At 42.1% G+C, this 25,307-nt stretch overlaps 1 protein-coding gene across 1 annotated transcript in view; it reads left to right on the forward strand.

The window, feature by feature from the left end:
- NTRK3 (neurotrophic receptor tyrosine kinase 3) overlaps positions 1-21,528 on the forward strand; it is a 380,311-nt gene extending 358,783 nt beyond the window's left edge. The window contains exons 16-17 of the mRNA XM_047767504.1: positions 17,258-17,416; positions 20,459-21,528. Of these exons, the coding sequence (XP_047623460.1) occupies positions 17,258-17,416; positions 20,459-20,644 (345 nt within the window). The 3' untranslated portion in view covers positions 20,645-21,528. The remainder of the gene's footprint in view (positions 1-17,257; positions 17,417-20,458) is intronic.
- The last annotated feature ends 3,779 nt before the right edge of the window (positions 21,529-25,307 follow it).

Genomic DNA, 25,307 nt, shown 5'->3' on the forward strand with positions numbered 1-25,307 from the left:
CCCTAGTTACTGAAAAGGCTGTGTGGCTGGGTTAATCAACATTCTTTTCCCCTGGAATTTCACAGGGAAAGGGATAACTAAGGCCACGTGAAGCATAAAAATAGTAGTGGTTATAACTTACATTGAGAATCACTTTGCAGTTCACAGGGTGATTCAGCTGCCGCAGGCTTTCCTGAGAACTTAACCCTTTGACTAAGTTGAATCCCCACCTTTCAATGGAGGATTTTATCCACCGTTTCATATTTGTGGTCCTTGAAGAGATCTAGCAAGGGGTCTGTGAGCTCTCTCCACTCAGGCACTAAATGTCCTGCCTTTAGAGTTGAAAGATCTTATTTTATGACTCAGAAGAATCCCACTTTCCACAGGGTAAAAAGGGACATTCAGTTCTCCGGAAAGCACTGGGTGTGTGAAACATTGCATAGTGTTCACCTTCTTGCTCTAGTTGGAACTGCTCCAGCTGTTATTCAGTGGAGGGATTGGAAGTTGAGCTCCAGCTCAGAGAAGTGAGATAAGGCAGCCTCTAGTCTAAGGAGGGGTTGCATATTTTTTATGTCAGGTCCCATGAGTTTCTTCCAAATTCCCTTTGCCTAGGGACCTAGCCATTGATGGTAGGTTTCTGCTCTGGTATGTATTGTTTACTGAAGTAATTAAAATATGCAAAATGTTCCCTGTCCCCCATTTTGTGCTTCTTCCCCAGCCACTTCTGGCATTTTTTGTTGGCAGTTAATAAAACAAAAGGGGGGCCCAGAGGCCCAAGTCTCCCTCTAGCTAGAATGATTAATTTGGAGTGGTTTGGAAGTAGCAGATTTTACCTCGAGCTACAGCCGTGCCTTTCTGGCTGATCTGTTCAACCTGCGCTAAACCCTGTAACCCGTTTAGCAAATGCTTTATTAAAGGCACAGGGCAAGTGGAGGGAGGGAAGAGAAAGAAGGCAAGGGTTTGGTTTGCATATTATGGCAGCACAAAACCAAAAAAAGACTCCTTATTTCAGGGAAGCCTTGCACTGAAAGAGCAATACTTAAGAACACTTGAAATTTACTTCCTAATCCAGCTTAATGCCTTTTCACCACCAATACTCCATCTAAACCTACACATAGAAATTCAAAACCTACTTATTCCCCTATATTATCTAAATCCTAGGTGTTAAGGATGCTTCTTACAAATATTTATAGATAGCAATATTACTAGCACAACCGTAGCAACTATTGGGACGTTACTTGCTAACATGTATTGAGGTTCACCATGTGCTGGGCATTGTGGCTAAATGCTTTACGTGGATTATTTTATTTAATCCTCAAGGTCATTTTAGGAAGTAAATACCAGTGGATGTTTAACATATGGGGAAAATGAGGCTCAGAGAACTTAAGTGATTTCCCGAGGTGACATGGCTATTGTGACTTTGTGTCCGACCCTGTGGCAATGTTATACATCTTTGCTGTAAGTTCTGGTTAAGGGGAGAGCCACCATCTGTTCCCTTTGTGGGGACCTGTTTTTGCACCCAGCAGCTTTTATAATGGGAGATTTTGTTAGAGTGTGCAGAGTTTGTTAGAGGCTTCAAGGCTTGCCTCAATTTACCTCTCCACCAGCCCAGACACACAGCTAACCTGCATTTTCCAACCTGTGGCCCAGATAGAGGAGAGATGCCTGAACCACGCACGCCATAACCCAGCAGTTCTCATAACAAAGGATAAGGGGAGACCACAGCTGGTGAACCTCTTTTAGAGACAGTTCATAAGCTGCCCCTAATGATGGCAGGTGTCAGACCAGCACAGAAATCCCATCTTCGTGGGAAATGCTCCATATCAGCGTTTTCAAGGGTCGTCTCCTGCTACTGGTTAGGCTTTATAAACATGCTATAATTAGTCCTTACAAATTCTGAGATAAACAAAGAGAAAGAGCACCAAACAGAGGCTATTTGAAGATTTTTTTTTTTTTTTTTGCAACAGCTGATTTGGGACCCCAGCAATGGATGGTTGAGAAGTTTCTCCCATGACCAAGGCATACATGAGAGCTTCACAAAAACAGACTTTACAAATGGCAGGTCAAGTGTGCCCGGCTGTTGGAACCTTATAATTTGAGGGGTAAAGTCTTCAGTTAAGAAGGCCACATAGGAGTTCCTGTTGTGGCGCAGCGGAAATGAATCGGACTAGTATCCATGAGGTTAGAGTTCGATCTCTGGCCTCCCTTAGTGGGTTAAGGATCCAGAGTTGCCATGAGCTGTGGTGTAGGTCGCAGATGTGGCTCAGATCCCTCGTTGCTGTGGCTGAGGCATAGGCCAGCAGCTGCAGTGCCAATTCAATTCCTAGCCTGGAAACATCCATATGCCATGGATGTGGCCCCAAATAACAACAACAACAGCAGCAGCAACAATAATAGTAATAGTAATAAAAAGAAGGCCACATAATATCTCCATTCTTAACGTGTATATACACACACATGTACACACACAAACATAATGAGAGAAGGGAATGTGACAAGATGTATTATAACAAGGTTTGTATCCAGGAGGTGTTTTATGGTTGGATTATCTTCATTAGTTGATTCTAACTGATTACATATTACTTTCACAAAAAATAAAACCAGTCTCATTTCAAAATTCAAAAAGAAAGAAGGCTGCACAGTCTCTCCTCTCATTCAAAGCTCAAGAAGGGAGCATTCAACCTGAGCGTGTCTAGAGATAAGGCCTCAGTGCTTTCCAGGGAGGATGTGCCAGCGATTATTAGAAAAGCTCTTTCTCACAGGGAGCCATCGTGTACATCTCTCTGTTCACCATGGCACTCGGATGGAAGGCCCAGGCTCAGAAGATGACAGAATAAAACTAGAATCATGATTAAAGAATTCAATGCTCTTGTCTTAGGGCTGGTGGGATATTCAATCAATAGGAACTATTATTGCTATTGTTATTAATGTCGCTGAGAAGATGGCTGGAGGGGACAATTTATAGCTCTGTTTGCTTTCCGAGGAAAAAGATCTCATCTTAGTCTTTGATTTTTAAAATTCAAATCATCTTTTTTTTCCTCCCTGTCAGGAGGCCTCTCTTCTAGGCTATGCAGCCACTGAGCCCAGGCCATAGGAGAATGTCTATTCTAACTAACTCGACTTTGTCTTCCCTGAGATCACTTTAGGTGCACTTCCTAAATGTCTAAACCCTGGTTTTGTAAACAGCCAGATATTCTGAGGATCCAGGTTGGTGGCCATGCTGCTCCTGGAAGCCCCTTTAAGCTGCTTCCAGTGTTTGTAGGTCAAATTGTCTTAAACCCACAAAACTCCTAAAAAGAAAGATTTGGGAGTTCCCGTTGTGGCTCAGCAGTAATGAACCCAACTAGCATCCATGAGGATACAGGTGTGATCCCTGGCCTCGCTCAGTGCGTTAAGGATTCATCATTGCCGTGAGCTGTGGTATAGGTCGTAGATGTGGCTCAGATCCTGCGTTGCTATGGCTATGGTGTAAGCTGGCAGCTACAGCTCTGATTTGACAGATAGCCTAGGAACTTCCAAATGCCATAGGTGTGGCCCTAAAAAGAAAGAAAGAGGCAAGATTTGGAGTGTGGCAGTGGATTAACTTTTGACTTGGCTTCTACCTACCACAGACTTGCTGACATCCCATTCTTGAGCTGGTTTCCTTATCCTTTAATCAATAATAGTGCCTCTTTGTTGTAAGGTCTTTAAGCAGAATGTCGAAGCCCTTGGAAAAATTGAGAAATACTGTTCACTCATTAAACATAAACATTGAGGGATTTCCCTGGTGGCTCAGGGGCTTAAAGATCTGGTGTTGTCACGGCTATGGTACAAGTTCTGTCCCTGGCCCAGGAACTTCTGCATATGGTGGGTGCAGCCACAACAAAACAAAACACAAAAAAAACACAAACATTGAGAAATTAGCATCTTCCAAGAAGGATTTAGGTTCAAAGTCATATGCACGTGTGTGTGTACGGAAAACCTGCCATGTCTCTGTTTCATTTAATAGATCATTTAGTTTCTGTACATGGTATATGTAGATACACTATTATCCCCATTTTACATACTAAGAAGCTGAGTCTTCAGAAGCTAAATACATCCCCTAATGTTGCTCAGCTAGTAAATGGCATTGGCCAAGTTATAAATTATCCCTTTTGTTCTTTTGATTTTTGATTCCTCTGTTCCTTATCCTATACCTACATTTTCAATATCAGTTGATGTATTTTGCAGATTTGGGGGGACATCTACATATTTTAGCAAAGCCAATCCTGGTTGAGAGGGGTCATCTTATTTTTGCTAAATAAGTTTGAATCTAACTCAAAACTTATCAGTGCCTGAGCTATACAGGTAAATTAAAAATCTAGATTTATCACAAGGAGGCTTTATTCTCCTGCCTTTCTTTACCCATTGATGTTGAGCAAGAACTTGGGGTCTGAACAGATTGGTCTGGATCTACTATGATCCATCCATCTGAGCTGACTGAGACCTCCAGCTCTGTTCAGCCCATTGAGCTCTTTTAACAATATCCCTAAAGTCTGTTTCTGCAGGAAGATATGAGTGCAGCCAGGAGGCTCCACATCTGGGCATCTGGAGAAGAAAATAAGAGCCAAGTCGTTTTTCAACCCATATCTTTGGACTTGCAGTGTAGGCTCTCTAAAAATATATATTGCTTGAGGGCAGTAAAGGACAATGAGGTCTTGGAATGAGTGCCAGCATTGAGACAGGATTTAGAAAGGGGAAAACAAAAGGGGAAGTTATAAAAGTATGCATTGCTGGGGTGTCCTTCTGAGAACTTGCTTCTGGCAGATGCAGCTCTAGGTAAGAGAGTTGGGAAGAATCACAATGGGTCTCTTTATCCTCTGGGCTCACACTGCTGAACAATTTGGCTCTTAAACTCCTTGTATTTCTGGAATGCTCCAAGGGATTTTCCTGATCCTTGCTGGGGCTAGAGGCTCAGCCTGAAATAGCCATTCCAAGGGGAGTCTAATAAATGGACACCTTTTGCATAAAGCCCCACTTTGAGGGAGCCATGCTATAATGGTATCTTTGTGAGTTTCCTCTGCACCTTCCCTCCAGAGAATTCCTAGTACTCACTAGACCTAGGGCTGTGAACTTCAATTTGTGTCTACAGGAAGCTAGGTAACCATTTGCCCTACTTTATTGGGAAGAGGAAGAGAGACCAAAGAAGGCAAGCCATTCTGCTTTATTAAAGCACAAGTCTGATATCCCTGCAGAAAGCCTCAATCTCTTGTGTTAAGGTTTCAACCATGGAATTTCTACAACTGGGGTGAAGCCACAGACACACACATATTTGTGAGTGCATGCACGCATAGATTGTAGGTCTAAACCAAAAACACTCAAGCTAATATATCCCTAAGGCACACACCATCACAACCAGGGGAAACACTTGATTTGTACCCCTTTACACATGTATGCTCTCCTCCAGTGAAAAATTCACACTGAGAATAAGAATAATACTCTACAGGATTTTAGTGCTATTTCATTTACTCTTCTTAGTGATCTTGGACAAGTCCCTGCCTCTCTTCCAGCCAGGGCTTCAATGCCTGGAGGGGGATTAGGTATCTTCCAAGGCCCTTTCCAGCCCTATATGTTCATGAGCTGTAGCTTTAGTGCTGAATCTCTCCTTTCATACCTTGGATTGTGATGAACTTGAATTTGGGGAGCTGGACAGTGTACAGTCACAGGGCAGACTGGCCCCCTACAGATGCACCAGAATCCAGATGGCTCTGGAGGGAAAGAATATAGGCTCAGACACCAAAGAGGCATATGACTCGTGAGTGATCAAATTCTAGATTTCACCTCTAGGGAGGTGAAAAGCTGATTGAAAATATAGCATCCTCAACTCAGAATAGCACACTGGAGAAAAGTGAGGGTAGGAAGGAGTAGAGGCAGGAGAGAGAGGTTAGAACCAAGAGAGTTCCCAGAGGGCAGACGGCCATTTCCAAGGCTCTGGGGCCTCTGCTACATGTAGAGAGGGAGCTGTTAGGAGAACCCATCTGTTGGAGGGAGGTGGCCATGAGAAAGGTTAATTCCAGGAAGGAGGGCTCTGCCATTCTGCAAGTTCTAAAGCTGTTAGCAGAGCTACTTAACTGGTTTAGACTGAAACCATTTCTTTTTGCTGCCTTGGAGACAGGATTCATTAAAAAAAGGACTTTGGTATATATATATACACAATGGAATATTACTCAGCTAAAGAAAAAAGAATGAAACAATGCCATTTGCAGTGACTTGGATGGACCCAGAGATCATCATACTAAGTGAAGGGAGACAGAGAAAGACAAATACCATATGATATCACTTCTATGTGAAAGCTGAAAAAAAAGTGGTACAAGTGAACTTATTTAAAAAACAGAAATAGACTCAAGAACAGAAAACAAACTTACAGTTAACAAAGGGGAAAGCGGTCTCACTCTGGATGTGAGGATGTATGTGTGCTGGATATAGCTAGGACTGATGTGCAGCCTGTGTGGATAAAAACCCCAGACCCTGGGGGATAAGAAGGGCAGTGATTTTAAAGACTGTGTTTGCTGATTGCTGGGCCTGCTGCCAGGGGCATGTTCAAGGTGACTGCCAGCTCTGGCTGATGATCCTCTCAGCAAAGCCACTGGGGCTTGTGGGAAACCAGGAGACTTTCCGGGGACAAAGAAAGCATATGCTAAACCTTTCATTTTTCTTCATCCATCTAGAGACACTTCTATGTGCTAACACATGCAATCAAGAAAGATTAAAATTGAATAAATAAAAAATGACACTTACCATAAATTACAATCTTTATGGTAATCTCCCAATTAAGGTATTTTGCCATTCACATACATTGCAAAGTTTCTACAACTCTTCAGAAAGCAACTGCCTTTCTCATCTACTTTAACAGATTTTGACTTGGCCCATAGAGATGAGTAATTACAGAGGAGTCTTAAATCCCTCCATTGGTATCAAAAATGCTGTGCCCTGTGAGTCCGTGTTTGCTCACTTTTGATGGGTCCTGGTTTCTTTATCTGGAATATATGGGTCACTTTGTGTCCTTTATACCTTGTCAGAGTTCTCTGAGGATAGAGGTTTCAAACTTCAGTGAGAGAAGTAGGCTTTCATAAGTCCATTGAAAGAGCTGCCTCCTTTTCTGCCTAATTAGAAGCAGAGACCTGAGTGCCTTCTACAGCCCAGCTGAGTTTCTCTTGAACCCAGAGCGGGAGGGTGGGGCGGGGGGGGCGGGCGGGCATCACCCTGTGGAAATAAGCAAGACAATTCCTTGTTCAGGAAAGACAGGTTGCAAAGAGAAGGGAGGGCTGTGAAGAGATGGGGAGGTGGGAGGTTCACCTGCTGCCAGAAACACTCTGCCCTCAGCAGGAACTGGGACCTGGCACCCCCTGCAGCCTCTTGGCCTTCCACACCATCAATCCCACTTACTCCTGGCCCTTGTGAAGGCTTGAATGAAAGACATGGGGTTGGAGGGCTTCAGGCAGGCATAGAGGCTGCAAGTGAGGCTGCTGTTCTTAATTTCCTTGGTTCAGTTCTCTCCAGTATCCATCCAGCTGCAGGCCTGAGGATGGGTGGATCCAGCCTTGGGGAATATGGAACTGAGCCAGAGAGAATCTGCCCTTTCCATGCTCAGTCCCTATACCGTAATCTCCAAACTTTAATGCCCCTAAAAGAATTTTGAAAAACCGTATATGCCCCTTTGCACATTTTAAGTTGCCATCTAAAATCTCAAATGCACTTTTTTTTTTTTCTTTTTCAACTGTACCCACAGCATATGGAAATTCCCAGCCTGGGGACTGAATCCAAGCCAAGGCTGTGACCTATGCCACACTTGTGGCAACACTGGATCCTTTAAGCCACTGTGCTGGGCAGGGGATTGAACCCACTCCTCTTCAGTGACCCAAGTCACCTCAGAGACAACACCAGATCCTTAACCAGATGTGACACAGCAGGAACTCCTTCAACAGACTTTTAAATATGCCATTTCCACAACATTGTAAATGTTGACATTAAAAAAAAATACATTTCTGGAGTTCTCTTGAGGTGCTGCAGGTTAAGGATCTAGCGTTGTTGCTGCAGCAGCTTGGGTCACTGCTGTGACACAGGTTCTGTCCCTAGCCCAGGAACTTCCACATGCTGCAGGAGTGGCCTAAAAACAATACACTGCTCCTTTAATGCATCTAATGAAATTTAAACACCAGAGAAATCTGATCTATCATCTATTAAATACGTGAACAAGTACTTAAACACTTCGTTTTGCTTGATTCCTTATTCTTCTTGAATTTATATTTTCATTCCAGTTTCCCTAACAGATTTTATCCTTATGCATTCTATTTTTATGCATGAAAGCCTTTTACTGGCCTTTTTGTCATAATTTAGTGTGACAAAAATATGTATGAAGACAAATTTAATTTTTAATGCCCAATGACCATAAGTTTCTAGACATTAAGAGACTTTAGAGTTATCATTACAATTATTAGTAATACACAAACAGTAGTCAAAATAATGTACACATACCACAACTTCCAATGAATATGAAAGATAGAATGTATAGTATTTTTGGAAATGCATCTTGTATTTTTCAATTAGTCAGTATTAATTGGTGAATATTATTTATTGCTAAATAAGGAAGCTTCAGGATCAATTCTATTCCAGTTTTTTTTTTTTTTTTGTCTTTTTGCCATTTCTTGGGCCACTCCCACGGCATATGGAGGTTCCCAGGCTAGGGGTTGAATCGGAGCTGTAGCTGCCAGCCTACGCCAGAGCCACAGCAATGCAGGATCCGAGCCACGTCTGCAACCTACACCACAGCTCACGGCAATGCCGGATCCTTAACCCACTGAGCAAGGGCAGGGATCGAATGTGCAACCTCATGGTTCCTAGTTGGATTCGTTAACCACTGCGCCACGATGGGAACTCCCTGTTTTCATTTTTATAAATATAAGAACTGAGAAACATTATTCCCAATAAACCAATGGATGTTAGAGGAAAGAGTTTGATGACTGCAATTGTACTTAATTCTTTGAACTATCATCTCATTATTTGTGTAAAATCACATATCGGTCTCATCAAAATTTATTTTTAATCTTCTCTCAGCTGATAATTCTTTTAGGTCTGTTCCTCTTTAGCAGTTCAAAAAGAATTGGAAACCATCTTACTTGCAAAAGAATTTATTTCCCAGTCACTGGAGACATTCATTTTCACTACCTGTACCAATATTTCATAGAGTTTATTGGTTTGTCCTCTGTAGGTTCTCTCTCCAGAGATTTAGCAGGAGTGAGAGATTTGTTTTTCCCATTGAGAGTGGCAGGGGTGTGTGTGTGTGTGTGTGTGAGAGAGAGAGACAGAGAGAGAGCATGTGCATGCACAATTGGGCAAGGAAATTATTGGGCCACAGGTGGTTCTCAGTTAAGTGTTAGAAAAAAAAAACATATGGGAGTTGAGGATCTACATGATCCTTCACAACTGTCCTTGCCTTGGCACCCATTGGAAAGACTCCTTGTATCTCCACAGTTATGTGGATCCTGGATTGAAACACTTCCATGGTCACTGCCATCTCTTTCTGCCTTACACTGACTGGGAATTCTAGGCTCTAACCCTTTAGGGGAAGTGAGCATCGCCTGAGATGTACCTAAGAAGTGCATGTCCCTATTAACAGTAACAAAAGAAGGGAAATAACCCAAGTCCTGTCAATAGTAGGTTGATGGGATAAACTGTGTTTCAGTCATGCACACGGAGTACTATCTAGCTATACAAGGAATGAGAGAATCCCAGTGGAAAAAAGTAAAGTATATAACAGGTATGATATGCTACTTTTATCTAAGAAAGTGAGGAAAATGAATACAATCCATATTTGCTAATGTTAAAAACCATAGAATAATAAACTAAAAACAAGCGAGCAGTGGTTACCTCTGAGGGAGCAGGAGATCAGGATGGGGAGAGTGAACAGAGTGGAACTAGGCTTACGGTTCACGTACCTTGTGTTTTGGTTTGACTTTAAAACCATGTAATCTTCTTCTTATCACTATAAAGCATTACACCAAATGGGACTAAAAAAAGCAAAACTATTCTTAAAAATCAAAAGCAAAAAGAAACAAATAAACCTGTGTATTAAGTTAGTGACTTCACTACTCAGAAAAATATTTCATGTCACTTTAATATATAACAATGTTTTAGGTATGTTCCTGGTAGGGTTAGCCTAAAGATGAAGAAGAATTGCAAAGATTGTAGATAGCCTTCAGTAATCACATTGTTAACAGTGATATTTGAAACAAATTTGAAATATATATATACATATATATTAGGATAGAGCAAATAAGTAAGATTATTAATGTAGGACTCAAGATTTTCATCATAAGAAAAAAAACAGAGATATAAAATCCAAGCAGTTAAGTGAAAGTTATATAATCCTAATTTTGAGTCAGAAAAGTCAATATGAACTCATGATGTATTTTCTTTTAAGATTAAAATTTTTTCCTAGTTATGTGGACCACAGTTATGTGTCCATTATAAGGACCTAGAAATACTGACCAACCCAGTAGTAACAAGCATTCCTGGCATCCATAGTGTAGTCTCTAAATTCCATTGTCCACCCAGGGATCCTTGGAGAAATGACTGATTCTAGAGCCAGGGAAACAAGTGGACAAGATGAGTGTAGGGTATTTTTTTAGTGTCAGGGAAGCAAGGATGTTATCAAAGACATTGGGGTTTGGTGAGAGGCACCAACTTGAAGAGGCTGCTACTGGCCAAAGATGGAACATTAAGCATCAAAAAGATCAGTGATAATTGATTGGAACACATTAAGTGTTCACACACACCACACACACACACACATACACACACAGAGTTGATAATGCATCTCAAAGGCAAACTAATACAAAAGAAACCCCTTACTGGTCACCTTTGGAGGATACTAGTGAAGGAATTCATTATTCAAAGAACTGGTAAGTAAAAGGAGTTTCTGTATAAACTGTTCTCAGTATAACCAAATAGTTCACAAACAAAAGTTTTCAATCATAGAAGATTTCCAGCTAATATATGCAGAGAGAATGCGGGAATTAGAATGTCACCCTTTTGCAACCACTAATGAAATCACAGATCTAGGCAATGACCATCAGTGGCTGCTGGCATCATTAGGTGGAAGGGAACTTTATAATGGAAGATCAAGCTGAATCCACAATAATAGAGGTGGCTGAAGGTATTACTCACGGTAGTGTAACTCAAAGATCCCCAAGTACTTTTTTTTTCCTCTGGAATCATTCTTGGGATTTTCCCCTTATTTCTCTATGTTTCCTGTTCTAAGGCTCAGCCTTCAGATTCTTAATGTACCTCAATGAGAGGTTGGATCATTGGCTAGTATTTCTCAGGCAGTGCCTAGGCAAGTTACCTTATCCTCATCTGTGAGATGGGAATAATAGGGGGGTTCTACCACACAGGATGAGAGAGAGAGGATTAAATGTGGGGGTGTGGAACACCCAGTGGCTGATATTCAGTGTGCATTAATTAGTATTATTCTTATTAAGATTATTTCAGCTCACTGCTTGCCTGGCTAGTTTTCACCATGGAGCTATTTGTCAATATTTGTATTTTTTTAACCAAGGAGGGATTTGACCACTACCTTTCCCAGACTGGATTGCTCCAATGTGGGAAAAGGATGTAGGGATGGATTGAGGTAGCTCTGAAGGAAAGTCAGTACAATCTAGATGGATCTATGGGAAATATGGCAACTCTGGGAAATCAGGTTTGTTCTGCTGCTCACTGCACACAGGGAACAGTCATTGCCTTTTATGTGTATGCTTTTGAATGTAGTGATGCTCAGTATTTTTATGTACATCATCTCACTTTGGACATGGCCTTTGCTTAACACCTATGTTGAAGATGAGGAACTTGAAATTCAAAGAGATTAAGAGCTTGTCAAAAGTTACATCAGAACCCAGGGCTTCTGACTTCCAATTTATTGCCTTTTTGGTTATAGCACAGGCCAATTGAAATATTTTAGTCCACTTCTGGAGGAATACCGTATAAACTTCACCTACACTGCTGGTGCTGCCCAGTGAAAATCTTGATAAAATTCTTCTCAGTGGGACTTCTATGGCCAATTAATACCCTTTTCTGTGTTCTGCCCAAACTCTTAAGCTCATCAAAGTTTACACTAGCACACTCAAATTTCTCTTTTTGTAAACTTGGAAATCTTCATTTGGAACAGCTCTTCTAGAGAGCATATAAAATCATGAAATGTGGCAAACAACCAGCATCAATTTGGAGGAATCTGTTATTTACCATTTTTCATTAAGAGAAATGTCCCTATATTCCTAATTTCTTTCTCTTTTTATTCAAAGAACCAGGCACAATAAGCCATTCTCCTCGATTCTATCAAAAACCTAGTTTCTTAAAAACAATTTTTTGATTTAGAACTTAAATTAGGTCCACTGGTTTTCCTTTAGTCATATGTTTATTTTTTTTCCTTTTACTGTTTTAAATTTTTCAAAGGTAGTACATGATCATGATAAAATCACAAATAGCATAGAAATACTATAGTAAAACATGGAATTTTCTCTTTGGCCAATTCTCACTCTCACTTTCCTCTCCAGAGGAAACCACTGGTTTCATGGCTATTTTTCTGGATCTTTTACTGTGCCTTTACAGAGTTATACTTTATTGCCTCTTAATATATTTGCTTATACACACACACTTTTATAGAAATGAGTACACTAATATATATTTTTAATATTTTGTGTTTTCATTTCATATAGCATAGACATATTTCCATATTACTACACGCAATTCTACTATGTTCCTTTTAACTGCTGCATATACATTTTACGATGAACAAATTGCTGCCCTTAAAAACAATGAAATAAAATATCTTCAGCCAAGTATTTCTGCACACATGAGCCAGTATTTTTCCAAGATTCCTAGAAGTGAAATTGCTGGATGAAAAGGCACTTAACATCTTCAGTGTGGACAGATTCTGCCAGGCTGCCCTCAGAAAAGACTGCCCCAACCTTAGCAATGAAGAACTCGTCCCTCATGGCCTCCCATGCACTGGATGGTACCAGTCTCTTCATTTTTCCCCACGTGGTACTCAAAAGTGTGTCTCTTTCCTGTTCTAACTGACATCTCTTCATATGTTTGTGGCCATTTGTTGCTCTTTTGTGAGTCATTCCCTCTTACCTTCAATTTATTTCACTGTTGGATTTCTTGTTTTTAGCTAATTTAAAGTACTTTATAATATATGGAATTTTAATTCTTTGTTACATATATTGTAAATATTTTCTCTGTCATTTGTCTTTTAACTATGCTTATTTTGTATTTTACCATGCAAAAGTTATTTAATTTTTACTAGTGGTTATCTCTGAATTCTGTCCCTTACGGCTTCTTGAACATGTGTCTTATTTAGGAAGGCCTTCCTCTCCTGAGGTTATACAAATACTTTTCTAAGTTTTCTTCTAATATTATTATTGTTTTGTTTTTTATGTTTAGCTCTTTAATCCATCTGGAAATGATTTTTGTATATGGTGTGAGGTAGGTATCTAAGTGTACTTTTTAAATGAATAGTTCATTGTCCCAACACTGATTACTAACCTATCATTTCATATATTAAACTCCAGTATTTACATAGGTCTGCTTCTGGACCCTATTTTGTTCCATTGATAAATGAAATTTGTCTATTCCTATATCAATAACACATTGTGTTCATCCCTGCAGTTTGATAATCCGTTTTGCTATCTGATAGAGCAAATATCCCCTGTTCTATTGCAAGCATATCTTATTTTTTATCAAATATTTGCTCCTCTGGATGAATTTTGGTATTATCTTGTCAATTTCCATACATCATTCCATTGAGGGGTTTATTTACATTGTGTTGAATTTTAGACTAGTTTTAGGGAAAAATGAGAGGCTTATGATATGAGTCTTGCTATCCAAGGAAAAGGCAGATCTTTTCATATATTCAGTTGTTCTTTTATGTTTTTCTTTATATAGATCACATAAATTTTCTGCTAAGGTCTGTGCCTAGGAATTTTAAATATTTTTGTTGTTATTGTATTGTGCAAACAAATTTATTTTCCAATGAACTTTGAAATCATTGGTACTGGTGCACTGATTTTTTCATATTCATCTTATGTCCAGGTAGCTTACTAAATCATGTAATGGTTCTAATTGCTTTTTAGCTATTTAATTGTCTTGAACTGTGCAAACAATTCCTCCTTTTCAGTATTTTTACCTGTTTTTATTCCTACTTTATTGCATTGGCTAGGACCACCCAGAGAGTGTTCCATAAAATCAGCAATAGAGGATACCTTCTATACTTTTTATATTTTATCAGTAAATATGATATTTTATGATATGTTAAATAAAAGAATTTCTATTTACTTATGAGCCAGGGCTTTTAATCAGGAAATGGTATTGGTAATTTTTGGCATCTTTTGAAAGAATTTCTTTTCTTCTTTTTTTTTAATACCTTATGTTTACTTTGTTTTTTCTCTTGGAATTTCAAATTTCCTTTGACATACAATATGTGATTGATTTTTATAAATGCTTTTCAGATAATCAAAAATAATATACAACTTTTTAGGGAGGCCGAAAGACATATCATTCATATTTATCAATTAAAAGTCATTATTTGTATTTTTAATTTTTTTAATTTTTATTTTTTATTGAGGAATAGTTGATTTGCAATGTTATATTAGTTTCAGGTGTACAGCAAAGTGATTCAGTTGTACATATACATACATCCATTCTTTTCAGATTCATTTCCCATAGAGGTTATTACAGAATGTTGAGTAGAGTTCCATGTGCCATATAGTAGATCCTTGTTGATTATCTATTTAATATATAGTAGTGTGTATATAGTAATCCCAAACTCCTAATTTAAATGTATCTCCATTTTTGTTGTCTTTTGATATGTCATTTTGCAAAATAAGTGTTTTAATTTTCCACTGTAATTGTGACTTTGTCAATTTTCCTTTATTTATAACATGTTTTATTTTTATGCATTTGTGTTGCTATACTGATTGGAGCAAAAAATTTCATTGTTCTCATAATGGAAAATTTTACCATCTTCAAATATAATGTCAACCACTTTGTCTCCATTTAGTTCTTGACTTTCTAATGTATATTAGAAATGTATATTTCTTTTCTTATGTATATTCAATTTTTAATACACTATATATTGAATATATAATATTCAATGTGCTGCATATTAATTATATTTTCAATATAGGTTGTTCATATTGAATATTACATATTCAATATATATTATATATTCAACTATCTATTGCACTATATTATTACATATATTAAATATTATACATATTATATACTCAAATTCTTTTACTTTGTTGTATTTTTTAATTCTTTCATTTTTCAGTATATTCTGATATTTCCTTTCCTGGTGTCTTTTCTGGATAATGTGCATCTCAATTTTTGAACGTAATTTTTCTCTTACTTAAGAGGTAGTAGAACCCATTTGTTCTTATTGTCTATAGTAATATTATTTAAACTTTTTTTTCATTTTTTGCTTGCTATTCACCATTACCCCTCCCCCCTTTTGTGGTCTTTTTAGTATTGGTTAGAGTTTTTTGGTTCTATTTTCCTAAAACTGGTTTGGCAGCTATATGTACTATTTCTGTTCTTTTAGACCTACTTGTGGATTTTAGCAAACACATTTAAATTTAACCTGTTATAATCAACAATTGATGACTGTCTGTAAGCTCCCTTGTTCTACCTTCTAAAAGACAAAGTCTTTATCAGCTTTTAATTATTTCTCTACCTACTTTTCTGGGTATTTATTGTTGAAATTATCTGTAAGTTTCTTTTCTGAATATTGGTAATAGTAGCAATTAACATTTTATTAATTGTACTATTAACATTGCTAGCTAATATTATTTACTTTATGTCTCCATTTTATAGAAATCCTTTATTAGTAATTACATTACATTCTACTACCACATTAGTGACCATTGTTTAGATTTAACTTGTGTTTTTGTGGCTTATTTTCTTTGTACTGTTTATTATGTTCCAAGTCATTGTACATTTTAGATTATTTTTTTCTGTTTTTTTTGAGTACATCCTCGATTAATTTTTGTCTTTATTTTTCTGAAAAGCTGTGAGTTGTAAACTTTCTGAGTCTTTGCTCATCTAAAGGAAACATCTACATTTGTCTTTACACTGGATACAGAGCTATCTTGATTATAAAATCCCTGGTTGAAAATAATTTCTACAAATCTATATTATCATTTATCTTCTAAAATACTTCAAGTGAGGCATGTATGATCTCTTTTTTTAAGAAGCAGGAGTGCCCATCTGCTAACAAGTCACTATTTCTTAAATGCTTATTATTATAATTCCTCCAACTGACCCATCATAGAAATGAGAACATTTGATTAATAGTTCATCAGGACGTTTATAAAGAGCTCTTTTTAAAAAATCAGTGGAAAACCATTTTCTGACAAGTTTCATATATTAGCCAAAAGTTCCACTTTCTAAAGGTCTATTTATGAATGATGCAGTTAGTTCCTGAATTCTAAAACATGCTTCCATTTATGCTAATAATGTCTCTAACCTGCTGGGCTGTGAGGATTTCCCTAATCTTTTTTCTCAGGAAATGGTACCCTGCATGCCGTTCACTTCCTCTGCCCTCGGCTCTCAGAGCTGCAGACCCACAAGTGGTTGATGTCCTCTTTAGGTTGTTTTAAGACACTCTTCTTACTGGCCTGTGAGATCTTATTAAGAGCCGTTGTGAAGTCTCTAGAGAGTCCACCTGAGTTATTAGCATGCAGTATTCTATATCCCCTTTAATCAAAACACTGAGTTCTAAATTGCAGTGAGAAATTCAGGATTGTCAAACAGAAACTAAAGTTGCCTTTCTGCAGATTAGATGCACCTGGACCTTTGTGTGCTTTACCCTCTTTGGCCCAGGAGTCTAACCTAATGTCTGCACAAACTCTGATCCTTGGTAGTCTGGCTCGGTGATTCTGTGACTTCCCTCTGGATAGCCTCTCAAGGGTGACTTGTATTGTAGTACCCCGTTCTGAGACCTCCTGTCCCACTTCAAATCATCTTGGGATCTTTCTTTACATTCCTTGCCAAGGAACCAACCTTCCCTTAGGTGTTACCTCTAACTCTACCCTGGCTGCCTCACGTATTGTAGGGCTTGGGTGTCAGTGTCTCCACTGACAAAAGTTTCACCCCCTTGAGGTTATAGTAGAGTGGGACGTGGGGAGAGTGCATCTGCCTATGAGGAGTGCAGACTGCTGGGACTGATCCTGCCCTCTGTGTGCCTCTGTCTCCACGCTTCTAGGTAGGAGGACACACCATGCTCCCAATTCGCTGGATGCCCCCTGAAAGCATCATGTACCGGAAGTTCACTACTGAGAGTGACGTGTGGAGCTTCGGGGTGATCCTCTGGGAGATCTTCACCTACGGAAAGCAGCCATGGTTCCAACTCTCAAACACAGAGGTACAGAAGCGGGCAGAGGTGACCCCTGACCTGGGACAAGGCTGATGAGAGGTATCTCAGGCCAGCACTCAAACGTGGTGTGCAAAACCTTAGGTGCGGTTTGGAGCCAACACAACAAATGTCAGGCTGAGCAGGAGGAGAGACCTTCTTAGCATGAAAAGAAATTATGGCTGTAGGAAATGTTCTGTGATTGTCAAGAGAGCATGAAATCGGCTGTCAAAATTGAGATGCGAGGCACGGTTCTGTTTGCTCTGCTACACTTAAAAATCACAAATGTTTCGCTAAGACAATGAAAACAAGGAACAACTATGAGTTTTTCAATTGTGCCATCTTGTGGAAACACCTACTGCTTATTATGCCCAAATCACCTGGGTCCCCAAAGGCTTTCCGCATGCCAGGCCCAGAGACGTGCAGGCAGGGGAATTGGGAAGGCAAATTACATGCTATTGATAGAGCTATGAGTGGACTTCCAAGAATAAGATGAATCATAATAGTAAATGTAATAACATACACATTACATATTTTTATACCTTTGATTTACAGTAATAATAAAAATACTCATCACCAAATGTTAATAGTAGCTAACATTTCATGCCAGGCATTTTTCTAAGCATATTAGCATATGTTAACTCAATACTTTTCACACGAACACTTGTTGAGAGTCAGGAAAAAGGAAAAGGAGCTCCCGGGGGGAGACTGGTCAGGTCTCAGAGGTGAGAGCTTCAGCCAGGAGAAGGCTTGGGCCCTGGTCCAAAGCAAGATGCATCTCAATGACCTCATGTTGTCCCAGAGAACTCAGTCCAGTGTGTAGACAGTCAAGGGCTCCATCTCCCAACCCAGCAGACCCATAGAAAGATTAAAAGATTGCAGTTATGTCTATGGTCTTCTGTTTTCTGGGAAAATGTGAACACAGGGACTTTAAAATATTAGAATCCTAACTGAATATTCCAGAAAGTATCTTTCTTCTTGGCAGCTATGTTCATTTTTGCTTTCTTTCTTTCTTTCTTTCTTTCTTTCTTTATTTTTTTTTCTTTTTTCTTTTTTTTCTTTTTGAGGCTGCATCTGCAGCATATGAAAGTTCTCAGGCTAGGGGTTGAATTGGAGTTGCAGCTGCTGGCCTACACCACAGCCACAGTCACAGCAATGCTGGATGTGCCACATGTGCAACCTGTGCCGCAGCTCACGGCAGAGCCAGATCCTTAATCCACTGAGCGAGGCCAGGGATTGAACCTGCATCCTCACAGACTCTATGTTGGGTTCTTAACCCTCTGAGCCACAACGGGAACTCCATCTTTGCTTTCTTATACCCTGACTGTTTAATTAAGTGAATGTTAAAGACTCAAAGGAAGGCATTTTTTTTCAAATCTGCAACATCTCATCATTTGCAAACTGAATGGGTCCTGACCACATTTCCCAAAATAGGACAAAACATTTTAACACCCTTTAAAAAATATGAAAGTGTATAGATCAGAACTCACTTATTATGGTGCTTTAAAAAATTGTTGCTTTCCTGGTAGCGGTAAACATACACACACCTAAACATGCATGTGTGTACACACACTCACACATTTGCATGCACACAAGCACAAAGTGCACCCTGAGACAGCTCCTGTGTATTTTGGTGGCCCTAGTAAAGAGGGGACTCTGGGTCTTAGCAGAAGATCTGTCATAGATACCTACACTGTCTCAGGGTCGCTAACAATGTTCTGTGGTCATTCCTAACACTACTTGGTGAGGGATTGGCCTTGAAGGGGCTTCCTACCCCAGCCACCTACTCCAGCCCACCCACCCCAACAGCCACGTTCTGGCAATCACTGTAATAATGAGTTTCTCTATGGAAATCAACAACCTGGACAACGCACTTGGGAGGGAACACCACCCAGTACTTTTGGTCTCAGCATCAGCAGCTGCTATGCAGTCTGAGCTGGAGCCCTTTTCATGGAGGTGAAATTAATGGAGGGTACAGACAGGGCTCAAATAAACACAGGGAACATGAGTTGCTGTAGATCTGTCAGGCTGGCCAAGGATTGAGCCTAGTAGGCTTTTGCAGACTGTGGGGACAAGAACCAAGGAAGTGCCGACACAGTGCCCGTTGGAGTCCAGAGTCAGAGTGACATGAGGCAACTCTCAAGACAAGGCACTGCTGGGGGCAGCACAGGGAGATACAAAGAGGGAAAAGGGCCCTTCTCTTGCCCAACTACAATATAGACCAATGGTAGTAAAGGGGGCTAATACCATTTTTCATGTATTCAACTAGAAATGATTCTGCGTATTTTTATCATCACAACCTATCTTCAAATGAGGAAACTAGTTTAGGGCACGTAAGTTGCCCAGGGCTACACAGTAGGAGATTAGGGAGAAGTCGAGAACTAGAAACTGGAACCTTGCAAATTCACGTAGTCAGTGTCAGCAAAGAAGTGCCTTTGAGGAAGCAGAACGAACCACAAATTACATACGAGGTCCTGAGGGGCCAGCTGGGGTTGGTCCAGATGCAACACACTTTTTTTCTTTCTGCTGCTCCCTCTGGCCTCCACTGTGGGACATTGGGTCTTACAGTCATTTTTCTTGGCCTCATTGGTCGTGACAGCAGTCCTAGGAGGTAGTCAAGGGAGACATTTGATTCCCATCTTACAGATGAGGATGCCGAGATCCTCTGAGGTTAAGTGACTTTCTCTGGACACCCAGTTGGACAATGGTGAATCAGGCAGTTAGTCCTAGTGTTAAGTACTTGCAAAGAATACATGGTTTAGTGCAAAGAGCAAGGAGGATGCCTCTCCCTTAGGGAGGCACTGATGTAGTGGTATAGAGGTAAGTGTGGCCTTGTGCACAGAGACTGTGACAGGGAGTGGAGCTTGCCAGGCAGTGGGACGTCCTGAGAACCCATGCACAGGACACATGAGAAACTTCGGGCAAATTCCAGCCTCAGCCTGTATTTTCGGGGACCCCGACTCACCGGTGAAGTTGCTGCCTTGTGCTGGGCATGAGCCACAGGGCCCGTGCTGAGCTTTGGACATGACTTCCTCATTCTCTTCCCCTTTTCAGGTCATTGAGTGCATCACCCAAGGTCGCGTTTTGGAACGGCCCCGGGTCTGCCCCAAAGAGGTGTATGATGTCATGCTGGGGTGCTGGCAGAGGGAACCGCAGCAGCGGCTGAACATCAAGGAAATCTACAAAATCCTCCATGCTTTGGGGAAAGCCACCCCCATCTACCTGGACATCCTTGGCTAGTGGTGGCCGGTGGTCACGAATTCACATTCTGTTGCCTCCTCTCTCCTGGCCTCTCATCCTCCCTTTTCCACCTCACAAACTCTTTTCTTCCGTCCTTGACTGAAGCAAACATCTTCATATAAACTCAAGTGCCTGCTACACATACAACACTGAAAAAAAAAGAAAGAAAGAAAAAACCCCGTAAGGCAGTTTTTATATATCTATCTATCTATCTATATCTATAGAAAGATACTTTCTCTTTACACAGAGAAGCTGCTGATGCAGAAACCACAAGACTGTCACAACGACTCAGAAAATCTTAAGTATGATGAACGCAAGTGAAAATTCCCTTAGACTTAGGCTGTGGCCCATGCTTCTTCCGCTCCAGCTTCTCAGAGCAGAAGACCTTGACGATGCAGGGAGACAATCTTCATGTTAGGACGGAAGGAGCTGGGATGGAGTGCCAGTCACTGCTGCACAAGTGCTTACCTGCCCAGGTGTGCTGTCCCCAAGCTTTGCACCGGTGCATGGGCGGACCACATCAACTGGCTCAGCAAGAAAAGAATTCTGGACCAGGGGTCTCTGAAACACTTCACACCTCCCCTGACCATCACCTCCATGCGCCTTCCCGCTTTCCTCCACCTCAAGATGATTTTCTAATTTGTCCATTCTAGAAAGTATTGTCCTGATGCTTTTGAGATTCAACAATGGCGCCTACTAAACACCAAACAAACAACGATGACAATGAAACACACAACTACGACGACAATGGACAACGTCTATCTTGGTGTAAGCCATGCTCAAGTTCCTTCCTAAATTTGAAAGAGGTGTGTCATCTATCCTCTGAACTTCAAGAACTGGACTTTCTGGTTTAAAGAACTACAGAATTAAAAGGTGAAATCTGAGCCCTGCCAAGCTATCTTAGCCCCACCTCCCACATTCAGGCTATTGGGAAGTTAAGGGGGATACCAGACATCCCCCTTGTTGTCTGCCAATGTGGACACAGCAGGGTTCCAACAGTAGGAGACTTAGGTCCTTGTAGATCTTAGCAAGTACGCCTTTTTGGGTCCTCTGTTTCCCATCCGCCTCCCCTAGACTCTAGCACTCTCTTCCTGGCCTCTGCTAAGTCCTAGGTACACCCCTGCGTGGGGGAGAGGAGCCTGGGCCAATGAGAGGCCGGGGCAGTGCTGGTTCCCCCTGGAGCCAGGATCAGAGAGAGAATTGGGCAGGAGACAGCAGGAGAATCTCTCTGGCACCTGCACCGGGCCCCTTGGCATTCTCCTCACGTCCCCAGCCCCTGGAAGGATTGATGCATCTGCCTTTGAGCTGCTGAGAAAATGCAGGAGCTGAGAAAAGGCTTTTGTGGACTGAGGGCAGGGGGAGGGGCCGAGGCTGCTTGGGGAAGTGTCCCATGCTTGGCCTCAGCCACAGGCCTGGCATCTTGATGAGGACAGAGCCCTGAGCAGGGAGAGAGAAGGAAGCCTCTGAGCTGGGGCCAGCTCCCTTGCCTGAACCAGGAGAATCACTGCCTTCCCACTGCTGCCATCAAGCACCACGCCAGGGCTGATCTCTGTCCCCTGACACATGATAGCAAAGTGGCCCTGGAAACTGACTGCCAGGCCCACAGAGCCCTCCTCTTGTGAGGAGAAGGTGTGCCTCTCCCAGGCCACTGCCCTCCCTCCCCACCCCCACCACCTCACTCCAGCAGAGAGCTACCCAGTGAATGGGGCTTTGCCCCATTGGAGCCTCCCAGGTCCCCTGAACCCACCCACTCTTCCAGCTCAAGGGTCAGTCAGCTGCACTGTGCGTGTCCTATGTGGGGTTAGGGGCCAGATTCTGTGTGTGTGGTTTGGCTTCTTTTTGTAGACCCACAAATATTTTTATTTAAAGAGGAAAGAGTCATGCTGGGACCAGAGGCCTCCAGAGGGCTTCCAGGATCAGTGGGCTGCTGAGCTGGAGGTGGGGATTCAGGGACCATGTGTGGGGTTTCTCTGTGCGGTGCTCTCAGCCCTGAGGACTTTGCAGGAGTGCCTGGATGGACCACTCAAAGGTATTCCGGGCTCACCTGTGGCAATGATCCTTCTCCTCCCACTTGGGGGCCCTCAGTCTGTTCTGGAGCTGTTCACTCTGGGTTGAACTGGGCAATCTGGCTCCATCTAGGTGATGAAGGGAAGGTATTCAGGGAGGGAGTGTCTGGAGGGTCTGGGGTAGTGTGCCCCAGCTGGAGATGAGGGTCCAAGGCTTCTGTGGCTGCCACATCCCCCCCACCCCAAGCAGACAGTGGGTGGCTTCCACATTCTTGGCTATGTTCTCAGAACCTTAGAGCCTGTGATGGTCTGGAAGAAGGGGAGGCTACGAAGATGGTGGTGGGCAACTGGGGATATGGATGTGGCAGGGTTTCCACTCAGGGCCCTGAGTCATCATGCCCTAATGGAAAAAGCCATTTCCTTTGCCAGCAAGGAGACTGGTGTTGGCAGATCGCCCTGGTCTTAGTCCCACAGGCCTCTACGTTGGCCTGAGGTCATGACTGCATCATATCCATCAGAAGCAGCTGCCTCCCATAAAAGTCCACAATGGAGGGTGGCAGGGCAAGGGGAGCAGAGGGGGAGGACCGGCTTTCTCACTGCCCCATGTCCTCTCTGCATAGAATCTGCGTGCTGACTTGTTAACCTCAGCAGGTAGAAACAAAAGTTTTTCTGGCATGTGAAGGAGGCCGAGGATGGGGCTGTAGGAATGGCAGGGGTCCTGGGGGCTCTGGGGTGAGCAGATAGATGGTTCCTTCTGAAGAAGGCCAGGAACTCTCTCCCCTGCATCTCCATTTCTCTGTCTGCAAAGTGAGGGGTTGTACCTGGTCATCTCTGGTCCCTTCTAAGCTCTGGAATTCTTAGACTCTAATGGCACTGAGTTTCTGTGTCCTTATCCTCAGTACCACTCTGGAATGCCAGGACAGCCCTCTGCTGACCTTGGGGGTTGGGGGGCAGTATCTTTGGGGTGGGGGTGTGGGGGGAGGGTGTTCCAATAAAACTCCCCTCTCCTCTTCTGCAGTCACAGCAATGCAAGGGCTGACGTGCCTGAGGTTGCTTTAGCCCTAGAGGGAGCATCTGGTCTCCTTCACCCTCCTAGTCTTCCTAATACCCAAAAAGCTCAGTGAAGGTTCTTGATTGATTAATTTTTAAAGAGCCTGCTGTGGTTAAATGGGTCTTGAAATGACACCCCATTAGCCCATATGAGCACTCCAGTCTGCTTCACTCTTATGGCCCCTACTGACTCCACAGCATAGAGTCCAGGCCAGAGTGACCCAGGGCACAGTGTCATTGGACCTCCTTTCTGGCTGTGGTGGATGCTCTGGGTCTCCCAGGCTGGTCTCCCTGCCATGCCACCCTCCCCAGTCCCCTCCTGGACTGAGTGTGAGAGACTTGCTGTTGGATGCTCATCTTGGAGTAGGGCGCCACCGTCAAGGGTCTTCCCAGGTCTTCTTTACCTAGGATGTGAACCAAATTTGGCCCTCTACTTATATCCCTGACCTTTGAGGGGATCTTGAAGGTCACTAAGCCTCCATTAGTGAACAGACAGAAGCTTGATGCTTCCTCCACTCAGAAAATTGTGCACAAATCATGCCTGGAGAGAGGCTTCCTGCTGGAGGCAAAGGAATCCTGGTCCTTCGGGGTTCAAGTTGTACAGGACTGTTTTTCTCTGGTGAGGCTTACTTTGCGGAACTACACTAGTGCAAGTATTTTTGGTGCTAACTACGGAAACCAACACCAACAGGAGAGCGGACAGCCAGTTTCTGGGGCTGCGTGAGACTCAACTCAGAAGCAAAAGTGAGTCAGTCATGCTTGGAGAGAGAGCAGGATACACAGGAAGTTAGGCACCAACTTGGGTGGTGGAAAGACCATTGAAATTCCTGGCTTTGCTCACGTTACTCAAGTGACCTTGGCCAAGTCAGCTAATCTCTCGGATTATCAGAGTTTTCATCTGAGACATTTAGAAGATTAGAAGAGATAGTCGTAAGGTTCCTTTTAGTTGAAAAATATTGTTTTTGTCATACACTTTTTTCTTTTAGCTTGCTTGTTATTAATAAGAGAGAAAATAAAAGACAGGTAAGGGGGGGAGTGATCCATGGTGAGAAATTGATTATAGAAGGCAAATAAGGAAGGTTCAGTGACTGTTAAGTCTGAGGATTATTAGTGGGGGGAAGCCAGGGAGACAAGCGAGGGACCCTACTTTTTTTGCTCTTCAAGGGAGGCTGCCACGCAGCCCCTTTTCTGACTTTTTCCAGCCTGTCCTCCTCAACTGGCCACCTTACTCCATTCAACACCAACCTCCCAGAGGTGGCATAAACTATTCCAAGACATGGAGACAGGCCTGCCTACCTTTCATGCAGGCTATTGGCAATCTGCGCTCTGGGCCAAAATCCAAGAGATTTTTACATTTAACTGCTAGTGAGGGGCTAGGATGTTGGAAAGAGGGCAGTGTTTTAAGTTGCAGACTATTCACCAAGTTTTTCTCCATTTGGGAATGATGAGTGGCTTCCTTGCTCCACTTTTCCAAACCAAACAGCATCAGCATTATTTTGACTCAAGGTACAGTTATTACAATGGACAGTCTTGGGCTTTGGGGTCTTCCTTGTGCTTTGCTCAGAGTCTGGAGGAGAGGAACATTTGTAGATGTTTGTGGCATCAGC

This window comes from Phacochoerus africanus, chromosome 2 (assembly GCF_016906955.1).
Source record: "Phacochoerus africanus isolate WHEZ1 chromosome 2, ROS_Pafr_v1, whole genome shotgun sequence".
In the NCBI taxonomy this organism is placed as follows: domain Eukaryota; kingdom Metazoa; phylum Chordata; class Mammalia; order Artiodactyla; family Suidae; genus Phacochoerus; species Phacochoerus africanus.